Consider the following 23,704-nt stretch of genomic DNA (forward strand, 5'->3'; position numbering starts at 1 on the left):
TTTATCTAAAAGCCCTGCTCCAATATTTACCTCCATTACAATTATCCAAGCTCAGCCTCTGTGAAATCCAATTTCCAAACAAGCACTCAAGATTAAATGACCTATTTGTGTTTATTATTTACTTGTTTCAAATCTTGCTGTTCAGTGGTTTCCCATTTCCATCCACATGCATCTCCACCATTTTTTTTTATTTATTTTCATTTTTTATTTATTTTTTTGGCCCTTAGCGCCTCATTTAAACACATGCATGATCAAGTCCCAAACAAAAAAAACAGCTTATACTTCTATTAATAATTAAAAAGTAATTATAAACAAGTGGTTTGTAGTGTTTAAAATGAAATGATAAATAGAAATGAATCGTAATAGATGATTATATATAGTAGCTGTTTAATAGAGGCCAGTCAGTGGGAAACTGTGCCACAAGCTACACTTTCACATATTCACTGACAGCCTGATGTGCATTGACTTTTCGGGGCCTGTTCGGAGCCTTGCGTTCACTTTAGCTGCCTCCGTAGCCTCCAAGCGCTTTATGCTAAGTTAATTTACCCAAATATATAAACGGCATCGCAGCAGCGGCTCAACATCAACAACTTTGTTAATGGAAACTCTCTGATCCATAAACGGTACCTCCACTAGACGTTTGCTGGGGGCAGTTCACATATGAATGTTCAAAAAAAAAAAAAAAAAAAATAATAATAATAATAAAAAAAATGCTCAGATCGATGAAAGGCATTTGCAAAGAAGGCATAAAATGTTTAATTATATCTGCGTCAGGGCTTTGTGGGTGTGTGTTGTTGTTGTTGGCGGGGGAGGGGGTTGGTGTTTAGACTCAGGAAGGGGGCCCTTGTATTTAAATAGGGTCACCTCTCAGCCTCACCTTGCAAGTGTTATGCTATATTAAATGCCACTCATGTTAAGTGTGCTGAAGCTTTTCTGTGATGTAGTCAAGACATAATATAAAGGTTAAATTGAAAAATGTCCCTTCAACAGCACAGGAACACGCCATGATTGATCTCCCTCGTACAAAAAAGCGAAATGTTAGTCAGACCTCAGTTTTGTTAGGCCTTGTTTTATTGTGTGAATACAACACGGCGTAATAAGAAGTCACAGAATTAGAATTTAAGTGTCAGTCAATCAAGACTTCAAAAGGTCAAAGTGAGGAATTTGCAATACGTGGACGAGAAGTGAGTTTGAAACAGGAACTATTCTAGTTTTCATAGTATGTTTTTATACATAAAGGCAATTGGTCAGCGCAGAATATTTACATTTCTGGGATGATGAAAGGAAAGTGCAGTAAAATGAAGAAAACAATTGTCTTCCTAATAGCATGCTAATGTAACTGCACGGGGGCCACATACGACCCTTGGTCTAATTTTGTGAGGCCCCCAAAGTAAATGCACAAAATGAAACAAAAACAGCAGCAATAAACAAAAAGACTCCAAAAATGTAAAAAAGCACAGAAAAATACATGAAAAGGTCAACAGAAATGCAAACAAACAAACAAACAAACAAACAAAACTACTACAAAAAAAACAATAGATGACTCATACAACACAAATCAACAAAAATATACAGAATGACCAAGAAAATATACAAAATGACAACAAAAATACACAAAACAACAATTACAATTCACAAAACAATAATAAAAACAGACAGAACACTTTGTTCTTTCTTGCATTAAAGCTCAGTTTAGACATTAAGGCTGACATGAATGTTGATAACGTGGCCTTCGGAACAGACAATCACACAACTGTGGCCCCCGCTATGATTACAGGGGCCTATGTATGTGTGCTAAGATTAATCAAAGCAGCACTGATCCATGTGGTTTCCAACATGTCAATCATTTTTTTGTCTTGGAGTTTGTTTGTTTTTTGGTAGGAATGTTGTGCATGTGCCTGTAATCATCTGTAGCATTAATAATACCATAGTATAGATTCAAGATTACACTCAACTCTTTTACTGTTAACAAGCTACAGTAATAATAATTTTTAAAAAATAATGTTAATTTACCACTTTCAGTCTAAGTGTTCAAATTAAGATGTTAAGCAGATGTTTAATACATTCAATGCACAATTTGGGAATATTACAGTTTTACAAAAACTTAGTCAACAGTGCAGAGAGATCTAAGATATCAGCTAATGTAAATATTTAAATCAACACACAGTTTCCATTTTGGTTGTTCTGAAACTTGATTCTCATATTCATGGATTTATTTCTCAGCATCTACAGAAGAAACAAAAAAAACTGGATTTCTTACATAATTTTCTTTACATACGCAGTTTGACTTTGTGTCCATAGAGTTTAGATGTGAAAGCTACACAGTGACAGAAAAACACAGATAACATACTTTTGAGATACTGTATATAATAAGGTATTGTAATCTCTTTAATGATTGATGTTGCTTAAACATTTTAACATGAGCAAATAAATAACTGTCATCAAAGAAAAAATATCTCTGAGATTATTTTCTGCTTTTTGAAAGACACTAAGTATCTTAAGTTGTTTCCTGCACATATTGTTGATGTGCCTTTGTTTGTATACATTTATACTGTAAATCTATAGATCTATGACATCACACAGTAATACAGTTTACAGAGACATGTTACATTTGATGTTTTTTTAAATCTGTTGTTTAATATTTAAATAAATCTCACACATTAAGATGATTTTTTTGTATGTTGTTGCCTCTTTAATCTGGTCCTTCTATAAAGATCTCGTCAGTGGGGGTCCTTCTAAAGTCTCACAGGGTCCAAAAGTGCAGGTTCAGGTGTTGAGGCTCCAGGACATGAAGAGCAGGGCCTGTGGGTGCAGTGTGTGAGGGACCATGAGGAGGTCTGAACCCTGGCAGAGGTGGATCAGGTGTGGAGAGGATGTAGTCTATGCTGAACTTGATCTCTGACTCTGGCTTAGCCTGCTGTGACGGGTTAGGGACGAGCTGGCTTTGTTGGGGTCGTGACCTTTCATGGTTCAACGGGCAGATAGAGGAGGTGGGTTCAGGGCGTCGATCAGGAGGTTCCTGTTGGTTCCTGCTGCTCTCCAAAGGGCGGAAAGCAGCCTCTCCTGAATCACGGAGGCCGATTTTGATGTTTCTGCGGCGCCGTCGACGTCTAAAGTTGCCATTTTCAAACAGGTCGAGCATGGATTCACAGCCAGTGGCAAACGTCCAGAAATTTCCTTTTCCTTTTTCGTTGCCTTCTGTCCGAGGAACCTGTGGAAAATGATCAGAATACTTCTACTTATTAATACTTAATATTTCTATTAAACGAAATAGGTTTCAAAATAAAGGAAATCCAAGATGCCAAAGAGCCAAAAATATATAAATATTTTTAGAATAAATATATATAAAAACAGGTTCATATTATTGAATGTATTTGTCTTATTTGTATGATTAATTCATAAATAGTAATAACATGTTAAATAAATTGCAGATTAAACATGCTTTAAAAAAATATTATGTAGATTTGTACTTGATTGATCAATAAAAAGAAAAAAATAGAAGTTGTGAAAAAAAAACTTAGATGAGATGTTAATACAGGCTGCTATAGGTTAAATATTCCAGAGGTTGCTGTAATTAAGTTGCATTTATGGGTTTGTGTACTTGAGTATATTTCTGTGTCAGTAATTTTACTTGTAAATAAGTACATTTTAGAAGAAGTAATTTGTTACATTCCTACACCCAATCGTTACTGAGTAAATTATTATCATTTTTTAAATGTTTCATGGATTGTGAAACAAGACAACCATCAAATGCATCACATCATAGCCGACCAATCAGATTAAACATAATACACCGTGCTAAAAAAGCATTTAAATGCCAGATATTTAATTGAACTAGTGTTATTTTATTTTGAAATAGAATTACAGTACATTTAGTACATCTTGACAAACTTCTTTTTTTTTTTTTCAATTACAGACGCTTTTATGGAAAATCAATTAAACAAGATTGAATCTCTTTCTTTTTAAGTTTATATGTGAGATGTTTACTGTATGTAAGGGAACCGTGGAAAGATTGATTACCAATAATGAACATTAGGGTTAAAAGTAACTAGTACTTATTTTCTTTGAACTAGTTTTTACTTGTACTTGAGTATTTTATATATGACGTACTTGTTCTTGTACTTGAGTATTTTATATATGACGTACTTGTTCTTGTACTTGAGTATTTTATATATGACGTACTTGTTCTTGTACTTGAGTATTTTATATATGACGTACTTGTTCTTGTACTTGAGTACAAATTCAATCAAGTATTTACACCAATGACATATTCCTAGTTGTGGTGGTTTTTCTGTAAAAGGAGGTTGGTTACCTTGATGAAGCAGCTGTTGAGGGACAGGTTGTGTCTGATGGAGTTCTGCCAGGCTCTCTGGTTGGATCGATAGTAGGGAAACCTCTTCATGATGAAGTCGTAGATGCCTGACAGAGTGACCCGCTGCTCTGGGCTCTGCTGGATGGCCATGGCTATCAGAGCGATGTAACTATAATAAACAGAGGTACAGTAACATACTGTCAGACAATCACAGGTAAGTTATTTCACTGTCGAAAAAGTACTTTTCATCTTATTTCACGTTTTTCAGTTAAAAAGAAATGTGATTTTGGCTTTTAATCCCAGATGTGTATTATGTTTAGAAATTTTAAAAATCTTAAAATGTACATATAGTGGGCTGGAAATATTTTAGTACTCTTAAGGTTAACTGTCTATTATTATTATTATTATTATTATTATTATTATTATTATTATTATTATTATTATTATTATTATTATTATTATTTCTTTTATTTCATTATTTCTTTACATGTCGCTTCATACTAATAATAATAATGTTTTAATTATTGCCTCTATTTTTGTGCTCTTTTATTGTATGACTGTCTGTGGTAGGGGGTGGTGTTTGATTGTCATTATTCATAATTGCCATGTCAATATTGTAAAATGTAATAAATAGTATTTAAAAAAATAAAAATACATAAATCTGCATTAGATAAAATGAAAATGGTAAGGTTATTGTATTATTATTATTATTATTATTATTATTATTATTATTATTGTTATTATTATTGTTATTATTATTATTTTATAATTTGTTCTTTAATATACTGTATTTTCTTTTCTTATTCTAGCTACTTATTTGTATGGGTGTTTGTTTTGTCTATTTGTTGTTGTTTTTTTTGTCTGTGTAACGTGATCAAATAAAGTAAGTTGTTGGTTTTTTCTTCCCTAACTTGGGTAAATTATGTTGATTCTGATTCTGTTCACATAATTCATATTTCCTTCATACTAAAACTGATTTTTAAGCACTTTGTCTTTTTTTAAAAAAAAATATACATTCTATATTGTAAAACATATTCCTTGATGATGTTTTAAAGCTAAATACATTGCCGGTAGCTTACCAAAAAAGTTTGTGGATCAATTCCAAGGTCGTCACGGTTACATATTTCTGGCAAAGTGTCTTTGAGCAAGACACTGAACCCTAAAAAGATGCTATAAACATTGAGGTGACGTGTTTACAGAACTTTAAGTGATAGAAATGTGAACTTCAAAGAAGTGCTTTACAAACAAGTTTTCTTGTTTGTTTGTTTGAATTTTTAACTTAAAATCTACAATAAATTGCTAAAATTAAAAATGTAAATTTTCATACCTGTAAGCTGGTCGGCACATTTTCTTCTCCTCATCAGTGCTGGAAGAAGGGTATCCGTCTCCATCGTAGTTAAAGCAGTTGAAGGGGTAGTGAGTGTTATCAAACATCTCTAGACTAGAACAGGTCAGGGGTGTAAAGATCCAAAGTGTTACTGATCCCAGTTCAGCACCAGCACCAGCACCAGCAGCATCAGCACCATCAGTCCCAGTCCCAGCACCAGCACCCTGTCCTGCTGCTCTGCACCCATGCTCTGCTCAGCCAAGATGACACTCACTCCCAGCTCTGCTGATGACGACCGCCTCCTGCCCCCCACCTCTCCCCTCCTCATTCCCACTGCTCTCAGGAACGCTTGCAGGTCTCAGGACAAGTAGGAAAATCTGTGAAGGTCTGATTACCCTTTAGTAATGGGTTTTATACCAACCACCAATAAAAAAGGCTGTATTAACACCCTATATATTAAAAAATAAAATACATCTGTTTAATAATGTTTCTTCATAACCATTAACTAGCTTCAATTATCTTGATTTTAAAAAAAAAATTTTTTAATCAAGTTGATTTCATGGTCAAAAATCAAACAATTGTATTACATGACATACCTGATGATCTGTCATGGTACACTGATGTTTAGCATCACAAGGGTGATTTTACACAAGGTGATGCAACTGTATCAAAATGTTATGATGGATCAATGTCTAATGCTGAGGTCTATCTTACACTGTGTTGAACTGACCAATGTATATATTATTCCTTATTAAAGGACAACAGAAAACAAGATGCTCCAACAAATACAAACAGCTATACACACAACTTCAAGTCATTTCTATATTTTGCTCAGCGCTTTGAGATGACTTTGTTGTAATTTGCGCTAAATAAATAAAGTTGAATTAAATTGTATGAAGATATCAAAGATACGCATTTCCTTTTGCACGAATGAGAGCAGTTTGTAGCTTGTATAACTGGCCGTTTCTTGCTATATGCAGACTCTTTTAATGCATAGGGCCACAGAGCCGCCAATGGAAATTTTCTGAGCAAATATTTTGTTTGTCTCAAAGATTTTTACTTGATATTCAGTTTTCTTTTCTTTTATGTATTTTATATAAAACAGTTTCCTGTATTTTAATTCGAGGTGCAGATATGTGGTTGCAGGACATTTCAGGTTGACTTAACTTAATTAAATGTATTGTTAGCTAACATCGTTGTGTAATTAGTTATGCTCTTTTTTCTTTTCTTTTCTTTTGAAAACAAATCCAATGTATTACTTCAGAAAATGTATCATATCCAGTCACAAACTGGGAATGATTGATTTCATCAAACTCCCAAAAACAACAGTCTGACCACACTTGGAGGGTAACACAGTAGCTGCTGGAAGCTGTACAGGAGTGACCACTCTACTCCATTTCCTCTCTTTCAGCAGGATTCTGGGTGGTCCGCAGCACACTCATTGGCCACCTTCATGTTTTATTTTGATACAGTTTTTTTTTTTAGCCTAATCTATCTGCCTGTACTTATAACAGCAAGTCCCAAATCAGCACACACATCTTTGTTTTCTGTCTCTGCTGAATGTGTGTGTGTGTGTGTGTGTGTGTGTGTGTGTGTGTGTCCACTCTGGCAGATGTTTAGTCAACTACGGGAAGTTTTGTAGATGCTATCTATAATGTTCTATAATGGCTATAAATTGTTTCCGTGTCTCGCGATACAGAGGATGTGTATTTTTAAGGCCTCTTAAAGGGCCAATAGGAGAATCTTCTGTGAGGCGGTGAAGGCCGTTTAAACAGCCTGAGGTCTGCCTAGGCCTTTGTGTGTGGCCCTTACTGCTACTGGAGTCTATCATAGAGTCTGCATTGCTGCTAGATTTTTTTTTTTTTTTACTTTTTCAACCTAATTCAACTTTTTCAACCCATTTTAAATGATAAATGGTTTAACTGGTTAATGCTAGGTTCTTGCCACGTTATTGCTATTGCAGGGTTAACCCTCAAATGCTAATGCTAATGCTAATGCTAACGTGAAGCTAATGCTATTGCTAGGCTCATGTTAATGTTTTCTATTACTTTTTTCAACCGATTTTAACTTTTTCTACCCGTTTAAAATGATAAATGGTTTTACTGGTTAATGCTAGGTTCTTGCCACGTTATTGCTATTGCAGGGTTGATCCTCGAATGCCAATGCTAGGTTAATGTTTTTTTTTTTCATTAATGCCTTTCTGCATTTTTAGCCCGTTGTAAGTATGTGCATTATATTTACAGTAGTTTTTAGGTTCTATTGATGGTCTTACCTCAATTTTTTATTTTATTTTATGCCTTACTAAAGCCAGACCACCAAAGTTGGGTGAGTTTTTTTATGTTTGCCATTTTTTGTGCCTTACTGAATTCTTAGCCCGTTTTAAGCATGTGCATTATAATTTTGATTTTCATCATTTTTGGGCCTCACTGCAATTTTAGGCTGTTTTAAGTATTTACAATAGTTTTTAAGGTCTATTATTAATTTTTGAAAAAATATGCCTTGCTATAGCCTTACTTTTGATTTTGGGTGATTTTAGTTTTTTGTCATTTTTTGTGCCTTAGTGCTTTCTTAGCCCTGTTTATGTATGTGCATTATATTTGGAGTAGTTTTTAGGGTCTATTGATGGTCCTAACTCAATTTTTTTTTTTTTTTTGAAAATTTTGAAAAAATATGCCTTGCTATAGCCTTACTTTTAATTTTGGCTGATTTTAGTTTTTTGTCATTTTTTGTGCCTTACTGCTTTCTTAGCCATGTTAAAGTATGTGCATAATATTCACAGTAGTTTTTAGGATCTTATGATGGTCCTAAATCAATTATTTTGTTTTTTGTAAATTTTTGAAAAAATGCCTTGTTATAGCCTTACTTTTTGATTTGGGTGATTTTAGTTTTTTGTCATTTTTTGTGCCTTACTGCTTTCTTAGCCCCATTTAAGTATGTGCATTATATTTGCAGTAGTTTTTAGGGTCTAATGATGGTCCTAACTCAATTTTTTTTTTTTTTGAAATTTTCAAAAAAAAAAATGCCTTGTTATAGCCTTACTTTTTGATTTGGGTGATTTTAGTTTTTTGTCATTTTTTGTGCCTTACTGCTTTCTTAGCCCCATTTAAGTATGTGCATTATATTTGCAGTAGTTTTTAGGGTCTAATGATGGTCCTAACTCAATTTTTTTTTTTTTGAAATTTTCAAAAAAAAAAATGCCTTGTTATAGCCTTACTTTTTATTTTGGGTGATGTTAGTTTTTTGTCATTTTATGTGCCTTACTGCTTTCTTAGCCCCATTTAAGTATGTGCATTATATTTGCAGTAGTTTTTAGGGTCTAATGATGGTCCTAACTCAATTTTTTTTTTTTTTTTTTGAAATTTTCAAAAAAAATGCCTTGTTATAGCCTTACTTTTTATTTTGGGTGATGTTAGTTTTTTGTCATTTTTTGTGCCTTACTGCTTTCTTAGCCCCATTTAAGTATGTGCATTATATTTGCAGTAGTTTTTAGGGTCTAATGATGGTCCTAACTCAATTTTTTTTTTTCTTGAAATTTTCAAAAAAAATGCCTTGTTATAGCCTTACTTTTTATTTTGGGTGATTTTAGTTCTTTGTCATTTTTTGTGCCTTACTGCATTCTTAGCCCCATTTAAGTATGTGCATTATATTTGCAGTAGTTTTTAGGGTCTAATGATGGTCCTAACTCAATTTTTTTTTTTTTTTGAAATTTTCAAAAAAAATGCCTTGTTATAGCCTTACTTTTTTATTTTGGGTGATTTTAGTTTTTTGTCATTTTTTGTGCCTTACTGCTTTTTAAGCCCCAATTAAGTATGTGCATTATATTTGCAGTAGTTTTTAGGGTCTAATGATGGTCCTAACTCAATTTTTTTTTTTTTGAAATTTTCAAAAAAAATGCCTTGTTATAGCCTTACTTTTTATTTTGGGTGATTTTAGTTTTTTTGTCATTTTTTGTGCCTTACTGCTTTTTAATCCCCATTTAAGTATGTGCATTATATTTGCAGTAGTTTTTAGGGTCTAATGATGGTCCTAACTGGATTTTTTTTGTTGTTGAAAATTTCAAAAAAAAGGCCTTGTTATAGCCTTACTTTTTATTTTGGGTGATTTTAGTTTTTTGTTATTTTTTGTGCCTTACTGCTTTCTTATCCCCATTTAGGTATGTGCATTATATTTGCAGTAGTTTTTTGAGTCTAATGATGGTCCTAACTCAATTTTTTTTTTTTTTTAAATTTTCAAAAAAAATGCCTTGTTATAGCCTTACTTTTTATTTTGGGTGATTTCAGTTTTTTGTCATTTTTTGTGCCTTACTGCTTTCTTAGCCATGTTAAAGTATGTGCATAATATTCACAGTAGTTTTTAGGATCTTATGATGGTCCTAAATCAATTATTTTGTTTTTTGTAAATTTTTGAAAAAATGCCTTGTTATAGCCTTACTTTTTGATTTGGGTGATTTTAGTTTTTTGTCATTTTTTGTGCCTTACTGCTTTCTTAGCCCCATTTAAGTATGTGCATTATATTTGCAGTAGTTTTTAGGGTCTAATGATGGTCCTAACTCAATTTTTTTTTTTTTTGAAATTTTCAAAAAAAAAAATGCCTTGTTATAGCCTTACTTTTTGTTTTGGGTGATTTTAGTTTTTTGTCATTTTTTGTGCCTTACTGCTTTCTTAGCCCCATTTAAGTATGTGCATTATATTTGCAGTAGTTTTTAGGGTCTAATGATGGTCCTAACTCAATTTTTTTTTTTTTTGAAATTTTCAAAAAAAAAAATGCCTTGTTATAGCCTTACTTTTTATTTTGGGTGATGTTAGTTTTTTGTCATTTTATGTGCCTTACTGCTTTCTTAGCCCCATTTAAGTATGTGCATTATATTTGCAGTAGTTTTTAGGGTCTAATGATGGTCCTAACTCAATTTTTTTTTTTTTTGAAATTTTCAAAAAAAAAAATGCCTTGTTATAGCCTTACTTTTTATTTTGGGTGATGTTAGTTTTTTGTCATTTTATGTGCCTTACTGCTTTCTTAGCCCCATTTAAGTATGTGCATTATATTTGCAGTAGTTTTTAGGGTCTAATGATGGGCCTAACTCAATTTTTTTTTTTTTTGAAATTTTCAAAAAAAAAAAATGCCTTGTTATAGCCTTACTTTTTATTTTGGGTGATGTTAGTTTTTTGTCATTTTTTGTGCCTTACTGCTTTCTTATCCCCATTTAAGTATGTGCATTATATTTGCAGTAGTTTTTAGGGTCTAATGATGGTCCTAACTCAATTTTTTTTTTTTTTTTTTGAAATTTTCAAAAAAAATGCCTTATTATAGCCTTACTTTTTATTTTGGGTGATGTTAGTTTTTTGTCATTTTTTGTGCCTTACTGCTTTCTTAGCCCCATTTAAGTATGTGCATTATATTTGCAGTAGTTTTTAGGGTCTAATGATGGTCCTAACTCAATTTTTTTTTTTCTTGAAATTTTCAAAAAAAATGCCTTGTTATAGCCTTACTTTTTATTTTGGGTGATTTTAGTTTTTTGTTATTTTTTGTGCCTTACTGCTTTCTTATCCCCATTTAGGTATGTGCATTATATTTGCAGTAGTTTTTAGGGTCTAATGATGGTCCTAACTCAATTTTTTTTTTTTTTTAAATTTTCAAAAAAATGCCTTGTTATAGCCTTACTTTTTATTTTGGGTGATTTTAGTTTTTTGTCATTTGTTGTGCCTTACTGCTTTTTAAGCCCCATTTAAGTATGTGCATTATATTTGCAGTAGTTTTTAGGGTCTAATGATGGTCCTAACTCAATTTTTTTTTTTTTGAAATTTTCAAAAAAAATGCCTTGTTATAGCCTTACTTTTTATTTTGGGTGATTTTAGTTTTTTGTTATTTTTTGTGCCTTACTGCTTTTTAAGCCCCATTTAAGTATGTGCATTATATTTGCAGTAGTTCTTAGGGTCTAATGATGGTCCTAACTCAATTTTTTTTTTTTTTGAAATTTTCAGAAAAAATGCTTTGTTATAGCCTTACTTTTTATTTTGGGTGATTTTAGTTCTTTGTCATTTTTTGTGCCTTACTGCATTCTTAGCCCCATTTAAGTATGTGCATTATATTTGCAGTAGTTTTTAGGGTCTAATGATGGTCCTAACTCAATTTTTTTTTTTTTTGAAATTTTCAAAAAAAATGCCTTGTTATAGCCTTACTTTTTTATTTTGGGTGATTTTAGTTTTTTGTCATTTTTTGTGCCTTACTGCTTTTTAAGCCCCAATTAAGTATGTGCATTATATTTGCAGTAGTTTTTAGGGTCTAATGATGGTCCTAACTCAATTTTTTTTTTTTTGAAATTTTCAAAAAAAATGCCTTGTTATAGCCTTACTTTTTATTTTGGGTGATTTTAGTTTTTTTGTCATTTTTTGTGCCTTACTGCTTTTTAATCCCCATTTAAGTATGTGCATTATATTTGCAGTAGTTTTTAGGGTCTAATGATGGTCCTAACTCAATTTTTTTTTTTGTTGAAATTTTCAAAAAAAAGGCCTTGTTATAGCCTTACTTTTTATTTTGGGTGATTTTAGTTTTTTGTTATTTTTTGTGCCTTACTGCTTTCTTATCCCCATTTAGGTATGTGCATTATATTTGCAGTAGTTTTTAGAGTCTAATGATGGTCCTAACTCAATTTTTTTTTTTTTTTAAATTTTCAAAAAAAATGCCTTGTTATAGCCTTACTTTTTATTTTGGGTGATTTCAGTTTTTTGTCATTTTTTGTGCCTTACTGCTTTTTAAGCCCCATTTAAGTATGTGCATTATATTTGCAGTAGTTTTTAGGGTCTAATGATGGTCCTAACTCAATTTTTTTTTTTTTTTGAAATTTTTAAAAAAAAATGCCTTGTTATAGCCTTACTTTTTATTTTGGGTGACTTTAGTTTTTGGTCATTTTTTGTACCTTACTGCTTTCTTAGCCCTGTTTAAGTATGTGCATTATATTTGCAGTAGTTTTTAGGGTCTAATGATGGTCCTAACTCAATTTTTTTTTTTTGTTGAAATTTTCAAAAAAAATGCCTTGTTATAGCCTTACTTTTTATTTTGGGTGATTTTAGTTCTTTGTCATTTTTTGTGCCTTACTGCTTTCTTAGCCCCATTTAAGTATGTGCATTATATTTGCAGTAGTTTTTAGGGTCTAATGATGGTCCTAACTCAATTTTTTTTTTTTTTTGAAATTTTCAAAAAAAATGCCTTGTTATAGCCTTACTTTTTATTTTGGGTGATTTTAGTTTTTTGTCATTTTTTGTGCCTTACTGCTTTTTAAGCCCCATTGAAGTATGTGCATTATATTTGCAGTAGTTTTTAGGGTCTAATGATGGTCCTAACTCAATTTTTTTTTTTTTTGAAATTTTCAAAAAAAATGCCTTGTTATAGCCTTACTTTTTATTTTGGGTGATTTTAGTTTTTTGTCATTTTTTGTGCCTTACTGCTTTTTAAGCCCCAATTAAGTATGTGCATTATATTTGCAGTAGTTTTTAGGGTCTAATGATGGTCCTAACTCAATTTTTTTTTTTTTGAAATTTTCAAAAAAAATGCCTTGTTATAGCCTTACTTTTTATTTTGGGTGATTTTAGTTTTTTTGTCATTTTTTGTGCCTTACTGCTTTCTTAGCCCCATTTAAGTATGTGCATTATATTTGCAGTAGTTTTTAGGGTCTAATGATGGTCCTAACTCAATTTTTTTTTTTCTTGAAATTTTCAAAAAAAATGCCTTGTTATAGCCTTACTTTTTATTTTGGGTGATTTTAGATTTTTGTCATTTTTTGTGCCTTACTGCTTTCTTAGCCCCATTTAAGTATGTCCATTATATTTGCAGTAGTTTTTAGGGTCTAATGATGGTCCTAACTCAATTTTTTTTTTTTTTGAAATTTTTAAAAAAAAATGCCTTGTTATAGCCTTACTTTTTATTTTGGGTGACTTTAGTTTTTGGTCATTTTTTGTACCTTACTGCTTTCTTAGCCCTGTTTAAGTATGTGCATTATATTTGCAGTAGTTTTTAGGGTCTAATGATGGTCCTAACTCAATTTTTTTTTTTTTTTTTTTTTTTTAATTTTTCAAAAAAAATGCCTCACTTTTTATTTTGGGTGATTTTAGTTTTTTGTCATTTTTTGTGCCTTACTGCTTTTTAAGCCCCATTTAAGTATGTGCATTATATTTGCAGTAGTTTTTAGGGTCTAATGATGGTCCTAACTCAATTTTTTTTTTTTTTTGAAATTTTCAAAAAAAAATGCCTTGTTATAGCCTTACTTTTTATTTTGGGTGATTTTAGTTTTTTGTCATTTTTTGTGCCTTACTGCTTTTTAAGCCCCATTTAAGTATGTGCATTATATTTGCAGTAGTTTTTATGGTCTAATGATGGTCCTAACTCAATTTTTTTTTTTCTTGAAATTTTCAAAAAAAATGCCTTGTTATAGCCTTACTTTTTATTTTGGGTGATTTTAGTTTTTTGTTATTTTTTGTGCCTTACTGCTTTCTTATCCCCATTTAGGTATGTTCATTATATTTGCAGTAGTTTTTAGGGTCTAATGATGGTCCTAATTCAATTTTTTTTTTTTTTAAATTTTCAAAAAAAATGCCTTGTTATAGCCTTAGTTTTTATTTTGGGTGATTTTAGTTTTTTGTCATTTTTTGTGCCTTACCGCTTTTTAAGCCCCATTTAAGTATGTGCATTATATTTGCAGTAGTTTTTAGGGTCTAATGATGGTCCTAACTCAATTTTTTTTTTTCTTGAAATTTTCAAAAAAAATGCCTTGTTATAGCCTTACTTTTTATTTTGGGTGATTTTAGTTTTTTGTCATTTTTTGTGCCTTACTGCTTTTTAAGCCCCATTTAAGTATGTGCATTATATTTGCAGTAGTTTTTATGGTCTAATGATGGTCCTAACTCAATTTTTTTTTTTTTGAAATTTTCAAAAAAAATGCCTTGTTATAGCCTTACTTTTTATTTTGGGTGATTTTAGTTTTTTGTCATTTTTTGTGCCTTACTGCTTTCTTAGCCCCATTTAAGTATGTGCATTATATTTGCAGTAGTTTTTAGGGTCTAATGATGGTCCTAACTCAATTTTTTTTTTTTTTGAAATTTTCAAAAAAAAATGCCTTGTTATAGCTTTACTTTTTATTTTGGGTGATTTTAGTTTTTTGTCATTTTTTGTGCCTTATTGCTTTTTAAGCCCCATTTAAGTATGTGCATTATATTTGCAGTAGTTTTTATGATCTAATGATGGTCCTAACTCAATTTTTTTTTTTTTGAAATTTTCAAAAAAAATGCCTTGTTATAGCCTTACTTTTTATTTTGGGTGATTTTAGTTTTTTGTCATTTTTTGTGCCTTACTGCTTTCTTAGCCCCATTTAAGTATGTGCATTATATTTGCAGTAGTTTTTAGGGTCTAATGATGGTCCTAATTCAATTTTTTTTTTTTTTAAATTTTCAAAAAAAATGCCTTGTTATAGCCTTAGTTTTTATTTTGGGTGATTTTAGTTTTTTGTCATTTTTTGTGCCTTACCGCTTTTTAAGCCCCATTTAAGTATGTGCATTATATTTGCAGTAGTTTTTAGGGTCTAATGATGGTCCTAACTCAATTTTTTTTTTTTTTTTAAATTTTCAAAAAAAATGCCTTGTTATAGCCTTACTTTTTATTTTGGGTGATTTTAGATTTTTGTCATTTTTTGTGCCTTACTGCTTTCTTAGCCCCATTTAGGTATGTGCATTATATTTGCAGTAGTTTTTTAGGGTCTAATGATGGTCCTAACTCAATTTTTTTTTTCTTGAAATTTTCAAAAAAAATGCCTTGTTATAGCCTTACTTTTTATTTTGGGTGATTTTAGTTTTTTGTCATTTTTTGTGCCTTACTGCTTTCTTATCCCCATTTAAGTATGTGCATTATATTTGCAGTAGTTTTTAGGGTCTAATGATGGTCCTAACTCAATTTTTTTTTTTTTTGAAATTTTCAAAAAAAATGCCTTACTTTTTATTTTGGGTGATTTTAGTTTTTTGTCATTTTTTGTGCCTTACTGCTTTCTTAGCCCCATTTAAGTATGTGCATTATATTTGCAGTAGTTTTTAGGGTCTAATGATGGTCCTAACTCAATTTTTTTTTTTCTTGAAATTTTCAAAAAAAAATGCCTTGTTATAGCCTTACTTTTTATTTTGGGTGATTTTAGTTTTTTGTTATTTTTTGTGCCTTACTGCTTTCTTATCCCCATTTAGGTATGTTCATTATATTTGCAGTAGTTTTTAGGGTCTAATGATGGTCCTAACTCAATTTTTTTTTTTTTGAAATTTTCAAAAAAAAAATGCCTTGTTATAGCCTTACTTTTTATTTTGGGTGATTTCAGTTTTTTGACATTTTTTGTGCCTTACTGCTTTTTAAGCCCCATTTAAGTATGTGCATTATATTTGCAGTAGTTTTTAGGGTCTAATGATGGTCCTAACTCAATTTTTTTTTTTTTTGAAATTTTCAGAAAAAATGCCTTGTTATAGCCTTACTTTTTATTTTGGGTGACTTTAGTTTTTGGTCATTTTTTGTACCTTACTGCTTTCTTAGCCCTGTTTAAGTATGTGCATTATATTAGCAGTAGTTTTTAGGGTCTAATGATGGTCCTAACTCAATTTTTTTTTTTTTTTTTCTTTTTTTAAATTTTCAAAAAAAATGCCTTGTTATAGCCTCACTTTTTATTTTTGGTGATTTTAGTTCCTTGTCATTTTTTGTGCCTTACTGCTTTCTTAGCCCCATTTAAGTATGTGCGTTATATTTGCAGTAGTTTTTAGGGTCTAATGATGGTCCTAACTCAATTTTTTTTTTTTTGAAATGTTCAAAAAAAATGCCTTGTTATAGCCTTACTTTTTATTTTGGGTGATTTTAGTTTTTTGTCATTTTTTGTGCCTTACTGCTTTCTTAGCCCCACTTAAGTATGTGCATTATATTTGCAGTAGTTTTTAGGGTCTAATGATGGTCCTAACTCAATTTTTTTTTTTGTTGAAATTTTCAAAAAAAAATGCCTTGTTATAGCCTTACTCTTTATTTTGGGTGATTTTAGTTCTTTGTCATTTTTTGTGCCTTACTGCTTTCTTAGCCCCATTTAAGTATGTGCATTATATTTGCAGTAGTTTTTAGGGTCTAATGATGGTCCTAACTCAATTTTTTTTTTTTTGAAATTTTCAAAAAAAAATGCGTTGTTATAGCCTTACTTTTTATTTTGGGTGATTTTAGTTTTTTGTCATTTTTTGTGCCTTACTGCTTTCTTAGCTCCACTTAAGTATGTGCATTATATTTGCAGTAGTTTTTAGGGTCTAATGATGGTCCTAACTCAATTTTTTTTTTGTTGTTGAAATTTTCAAAAAAAATGCCTTGTTATAGCCTTACTTTTTATTTTGGGTGATTTTAGTTCTTTGTCATTTTTTGTGCCTTACTGCTTTCTTAGCCCCATTTAAGTATGTGCATTATATTTGCAGTAGTTTTTAGGGTCTAATGATGGTCCTAACTCAATTTTTTTTTTTTTTGAAATTTTCAAAAAAAATGCCTTGTTATAGCCTTACTTTTTATTTTGGGTGATTTTAGTTTTTTGTTATTTTTTGTGCCTTACTGCTTTCTTATCCCCATTTAGGTATGTGCATTATATTTGCAGTAGTTTTTAGGGTCTAATGATGGTCCTAACTCAATTTTTTTTTTTTTTTTAAATTTTCAAAAAAAAATGCCTTGTTATAGCCTTACTTTTTATTTTGGGTGATTTTAGTTTTTGTCATTTTTTGTGCCTTACTGCTTTCTTAGCCCCATTTAAGTATGTGCATTATATTTGCAGTAGTTTTTAGGGTCTAATGATGGTCCTAACTCAATTTTTTTTTTTTTTTTTAAATTTTCAAAAAAAATGCCTTGTTATAGCCTTACTTTTTATTTTGGGTGATTTTAGATTTTTGTCATTTTTTGTGCCTTACTGCTTTCTTAGCCCCATTTAGGTATGTGCATTATATTTGCAGTAGTTTTTAGGGTCTAATGATGGTCCTAACTCAATTTTTTTTTTTTTTGAAATTTTCAAAAAAAATGCCTTGTTATAGCCTTACTTTTTATTTTGGGTGATTTTAGTTTTTTGTCATTTTTTGTGCCTTACTGCTTTCTTTGCCCCATTTAAGTATGTGCATTATATTTGCAGTAGTTTTTAGGGTCTAATGATGGTCCTAACTCAATTTTTTTTTTTCTTGAAATTTTCAAAAAAAATGCCTTGTTATAGCCTTACTTTTTATTTTGGGTGATTTTAGTTTTTTGTTATTTTTTGTGCCTTACTGCTTTCTTATCCCCATTTAGGTATGTTCATTATATTTGCAGTAGTTTTTAGGGTCTAATGATGGTCCTAATTCAATTTTTTTTTTTTTTAAATTTTCAAAAAAAATGCCTTGTTATAGCCTTAGTTTTTATTTTGGGTGATTTTAGTTTTTTGTCATTTTTTGTGCCTTACCGCTTTTTAAGCCCCATTTAAGTATGTGCATTATATTTGCAGTAGTTTTTAGGGTCGAATGATGGTCCTAACTCAATTTTTTTTTTTTTTTTAAATTTTCAAAAAAAATGCCTTGTTATAGCCTTACTTTTTATTTTGGGTGATTTTAGATTTTTGTCATTTTTTGTGCCTTACTGCTTTCTTAGCCCCATTTAGGTATGTGCATTATATTTGCAGTAGTTTTTAGGGTCTAATGATGGTCCTAACTCAATTTTTTTTTTTCTTGAAATTTTCAAAAAAAATGCCTTGTTATAGCCTTACTTTTTATTTTGGGTGATTTTAGTTTTTTGTCATTTTTTGTGCCTTACTGCTTTTTAAGCCCCATTTAAGTATGTTCATTATATTTGCAGTAGTCTTTAGGGTCTAATGATGGTCCTAACTCAATTTTTTTTTTTTTGGAAATTTTCAAAAAAAACGCCTTGTTATAGCCTTACTTTTTATTTTGGGTGATTTTAGTTCTTTGTCATTTTTTGTGCCTTACTGCTTTCTTAGCCCCATTTAAGTATGTGCATTATATTTGCAGTAGTTTTTAGGGTCTAATGATGGTCCTAACTCAATTTTTTTTTTTTTTTGAAATTTTCAAAAAAAATGCCTTGTTATAGCCTTACTTTTTATTTTGGGTGATTTTAGTTTTTTGTCATTTTTTGTGCCTTACTGCTTTCTTATCCCCATTTAAGTATGTGCATTATATTTGCAGTAGTTTTTAGGGTCTAATGATGGTCCTAACTCAATTTTTTTTTTTTTTGAAATTTTCAGAAAAAATGCCTTACTTTTTATTTTGGGTGATTTTAGTTTTTTGTCATTTTTTGTGCCTTACTGCTTTCTTAGCCCCATTTAAGTATGTACATTATATTTGCAGTAGTTTTTAGGGTCTAATGATGGTCCTAACTCAATTTTTATTTTTCTTGAAATTTTCAATAAAAAATGCCTTGTTATAGCCTTACTTTTTATTTTGGGTGATTTTAGTTTTTTGTTATTTTTTGTGCCTTACTGCTTTCTTATCCCCATTTAGGTATGTTCATTATATTTGCAGTAGTTTTTAGGGTCTAATGATGGTCCTAACTCAATTTTTTTTTTTTTGAAATTTTCAAAAAAAAAATGCCTTTTTATTTTGGGTGATTTCAGTTTTTTGTCATTTTTTGTGCCTTACTGCTTTTTAAGCCCCATTTAAGTATGTGCATTATATTTGCAGTAGTTTTTAGGGTCTAATGATGGTCCTAACTCAATTTTTTTTTTTTTTGAAATTTTCAGAAAAAATGCCTTGCTATAGCCTTACTTTTTATTTTGGGTGATTTTAGTTTTTTGTAATTTTTTGTACCTTACTGCTTTCTTAGCCCTGTTTAAGTATGTGCATTATATTTGCAGTAGTTTTTAGGGTCTAATGATGGTCCTAACTCAATTTTTTTTTTTTTTTTTTCTTTTTTTAAATTTTCAAAAAAAATGCCTTGTTATAGCCTCACTTTTTATTTTTGGTGATTTTAGTTCTTTGTCATTTTTTGTGCCTTACTGCTTTCTTTGCCCCATTTAAGTATGTGCATTATATTTGCAGTAGTTTTTAGGGTCTAATGATGGTCCTAACTCAATTTTTTTTTTTGTTGAAATTTTCAAAAAAAAATGCCTTGTTATAGCCTTACTTTTTATTTTGGGTGATTTTAGTTCTTTGTCATTTTTTGTGCCTTACTGCTTTCTTAGCCCCATTTAAGTATGTGCATTATATTTGCAGTAGTTTTTAGGGTCTAATGATGGTCCTAACTCAATTTTTTTTTTTTTTGAAATTTTCAAAAAAAATGCCTTGTTATAGCCTTACTTTTTATTTTGGGTGATTTTAGTTTTTTGTCATTTTTTGTGCCTTACTGCTTTCTTAGCCCCATTTAAGTATGTGCATTATATTTGCAGTAGTTTTTAGGGTCTAATGATTGTCCTAACTCATTTTTTTTTTTTCTTTTTTTTTTTTTTTTTTTTTTTTTTTTCAAAATATGTTTATTGGATTTTTGCTTTCAAAAACACAAGATATAATAGAACAGCAAAAACAAAAGCAGATCAAACAGAGAACAAACTAACAACAAAAAAAAAAAAACAAAAAAAAAAACAAACATTCCGGCTCAGTTTAGACAGGTGGGATAGTCGAACGCAGAGAAGAGAAAGATGCAGTTAAACATACTGTAGGGGTTGTCTTAGAGGTTCACACAGCACCTCTATAAAAAAGGGTGGAAATATCCATACCAATGTACGACATAAAAGGGTCCCAGATTTTGTGAAACACATCATCTTTACCATGTAATTTGCAGGTTAAGTAGTCCAGAGACACGTATTCCAGTACTGTCCGATGCCACTGATCTTTGCATGGCGCTTTATCCAAAATCCAGTTCAGAAGGACACATTTCCTCGCACAAAATGTAAGCATTCTATAAAGTCTCCTTTCATATTTTCCAGTGATAGTGACATCAGATATTCCAAGTAACATGGTCAATGGATTACACTCTGTAGTAACAGAAAGTGAAAATATTTTCCCTAGTTCACATTTTACAACATACCAAAAATATTGTATTTTTGTACAGGCCCAATAACAATGTGTAAGAGTGCCCACTTCAATCTTACATTTGGGGCATAACGGAGAAAGGTCAGAATTAAATTTATGACGTAGGGAGGGAGAGATATGAACACGATGTAAAATTTTAAATTGTAGAGCTTTTACTCGATTACAGACACTTAGGGAGTTAGCATTACTCCATACATCGTCCCAATCCTCATTACTAATTTCCATCCCCAATTCTTTCTCCCACAGCCCTCGCAAATGGGAAATGTTAGTGTTTGAATACTCTTTAAGTATGTTATAAGATGACTTAATAGAGGTTTTAAACTTGGGTAAGAATATTTGCTTTTCAAAGTCAGAAACAGATTGGTCCGACAGTAATGAAGTTTTCTTTTGAACATAATCTCTCACTTGCAAATAGCGGAAAAAATCCTGTCTCTTGATGTGATATTTATCAACCATTTGGTCAAAGGACAGCATAGAGGGTCCGTCCATTAAGTTTGAGAGAATAGAGATCCCTTTAGATTCCCAAACCCGAAATCCATAGTCAGTCGTTCCCGGTGGAAAGAGAGGGTTATCACACAGAGGTGTAAATAAAGAAGTCAGTTGAGATCGCCCTTCCAATTTTTGAACTATTTTCCATGCCTTTACAGTGAGAATTGAAAGTGGATTACTGCAGGACAACTTCAGATTTTTTAACTTTTTAAGAAATAACAAATTCTTCAAAGGGAATTTGGACATGGAGCCCTCTATATCCAGCCAGAGAGAGACAGGATTTTGAACCCAGTCAGCTGCAGCACGCATGTGAGCACTGAGCTGATATTTCCTTATGTCTGGGAGGTCGAGGCCTCCTTTTGAGGATGGAAGGCATAGTGTGGAGATTTTTAAACGTGGTTTCCTTCCAGCCCAGATGAATGAGCTCATCCATCCATTCAAAGTTTTTATTGTCTTATGTGTGAAAAGAATTGGGATCATCTGAATCGGATATAACAGTCGGGGCAGGACATTCATCTTTAGGAGCGAGACACGGCCCAACCAGGAAAGGGGCAAATTTTTCCATCTCTCAAAGTCCATTTTAATACGATCAAAGAGGGGAATAAAATTACATTTATACATTCTATCAAAATTGGGTACTACTTTGATCCCTAAATATTTAAATCCTTCTGGTGACCACGTGAAAGGGAATGGAGAGGGGATTTTAGGTTTTTCTTTTAAAGTGCCCAAAGGCATAACCTCTGATTTGTTAAAATTTATTTTGTATCCTGAGATGGCACTGAATCTACTGATGGTCTCAACAAGAGAGGGAATGGACACCTCAGGCCTAGTCAAGAAAATAAGGACATCATCCGCGTACAAAGTAATCTTATGATGCCTCTCACCGATAGCTATACCGTGTATGTCCGTATTGACTCGCACAGCTTCCGCTAAAGGCTCGATGGCTAAGGCAAAAAGCAGCGGGGAGAGGGGACAGCCCTGGCGTGTACCCCTCCGAACCTGAAAGCTGGGAGACCGCAGACCGTTTGTTAGGACCGCCGAGCAGGGGCTACTATAGAGAAGCTTAATCCAATTTATAAATGTGCTACCCAAACCAAATTTATTTAAGGTGTAAAACAGAAAAGGCCATTCGACACGATCAAATGCCTTTTCAGCATCAAGAGAGGCAACCAGACCATGCATTGACTTTTGTTGAAAAATTTGTATCACGTTCAGCAACCTACGCATGTTATTGTATGAATTGCGGCCCCTAATGAAACCTGTTTGGTCTTGGTTGATAAGCAAGGGGAGTAGTCCTTCCAGACGTTTTGCTAGCACCTTCGAGAGAATTTTCAAATCGACATTTAATAGAGAGATTGGCCGATACGAAGCACAATCTTCAGGTGGTTTTTCCTTTTTGAGAATTAGTGAAATATTGGCTTCCCTCAAAGACGCAGGCAATAGGCCTTTTACAAATGAATCATTATACATATTTAGAAGTGGATATACTAATACATCTAAAAATTCTTTATAGAATTCGGAACTGAGTCCGTCAGGTCCTGCCGCCTTCCCAGACTGTAATCCTTTAATAGCATCCAAAACTTCTTTCCTAGATATTGGAGAGTCTAAGGAAGATTTTTGATCCTCTGTTAATGTAGGAAGATCGAGATGTGAGAAAAAGCTATCCATTAAACCAGAATTATTAGTATGCAACTGTGAATTATATAGTGTCTCATAGAAATTTCTAAATGTATCATTAATTTTTGCTGTGTCAAAAAATTGCATGCCATTTACATCTTTAATTGAAGAAATATTTTGAGAGTCTGCCTTTTTTTTTGTTAAATAGGCCAAATATCTGCCTGGCTTATCGCCATGTTCATATAATTTTTGTTTAGCGAATCTCATTTTCCGTTCTGCTTCATTTGTTAACAAACAGTCTAGTGCGGATCGAAGAGCAGAGATCTCTTTGAGTTTGCCATTTGAAGATTTAATGAGGTAGTCTTGTTCAGCTTTCTTTAATTTAGATTCTAATATAATTCTCTGTTCTGTTTGTCTTCGTCGTTTACTTTTAGTGTAGGAGGTAATTAGGCCTCTGGAGTAAGCTTTAGATGTCTCCCATAACAATGATGGGTTGTCTGTGGACGCTGCATTGATTGAAAAAAACTGTTTGAATTCCTCCACAAAAAATGAAGCAAATTTTTTATCATATAATATTGAGGAATCGAAATGCCACCTACTGGTCCGATCAGACATACCCCCAATACTACACTCAATAAAGACGGCAGCGTGGTCAGATATAACTATACTACCTATAGAACTTGATGTGATAGATGGCAATAAGGATTTGGGCACAAAAAAATAGTCTATCCGAGTATAGCATGTATGTACCTTTGAAAAAAAAGTAAATTCCTTATCTGTCAGGTGTTGTGCCCTCCACACATCTACAAATGCCAGCTCTTCGCATAGCTTTGAAATTAATTTAGCTTGGGGTAGTAAGTGTTGCTTACCTGCTGGGGATTTGTCCATTAGTGGATTTAAATGGCAATTAAAATCTCCCCC

The 23,704-nt window shown here is 31.8% G+C and overlaps 1 protein-coding gene across 1 annotated transcript; it reads right to left on the minus strand.

Annotated features, from left to right (window-relative positions):
- Positions 1 to 2,692: 2,692 nt before the first annotated feature.
- Positions 2,693 to 5,879, minus strand: foxl3 (forkhead box L3). Its single transcript, XM_028476555.1, has 3 exons — positions 5,640 to 5,879; positions 4,313 to 4,481; positions 2,693 to 3,211 (listed from the first exon to the last, which is right to left on the minus strand). The coding sequence occupies exons 1-3, from the start codon at positions 5,744 to 5,746 to the stop codon at positions 2,744 to 2,746; spliced, it is 744 nt and encodes a 247-aa protein (XP_028332356.1). The 5' UTR covers positions 5,747 to 5,879; the 3' UTR covers positions 2,693 to 2,743.
- Between the last annotated feature and the right edge of the window lie 17,825 nt (positions 5,880 to 23,704).

The sequence above is a fragment of the Gouania willdenowi genome, chromosome 19 (assembly GCF_900634775.1).
Source record: "Gouania willdenowi chromosome 19, fGouWil2.1, whole genome shotgun sequence".
Classification (NCBI taxonomy): Eukaryota; Metazoa; Chordata; class Actinopteri; order Blenniiformes; family Gobiesocidae; genus Gouania; species Gouania willdenowi.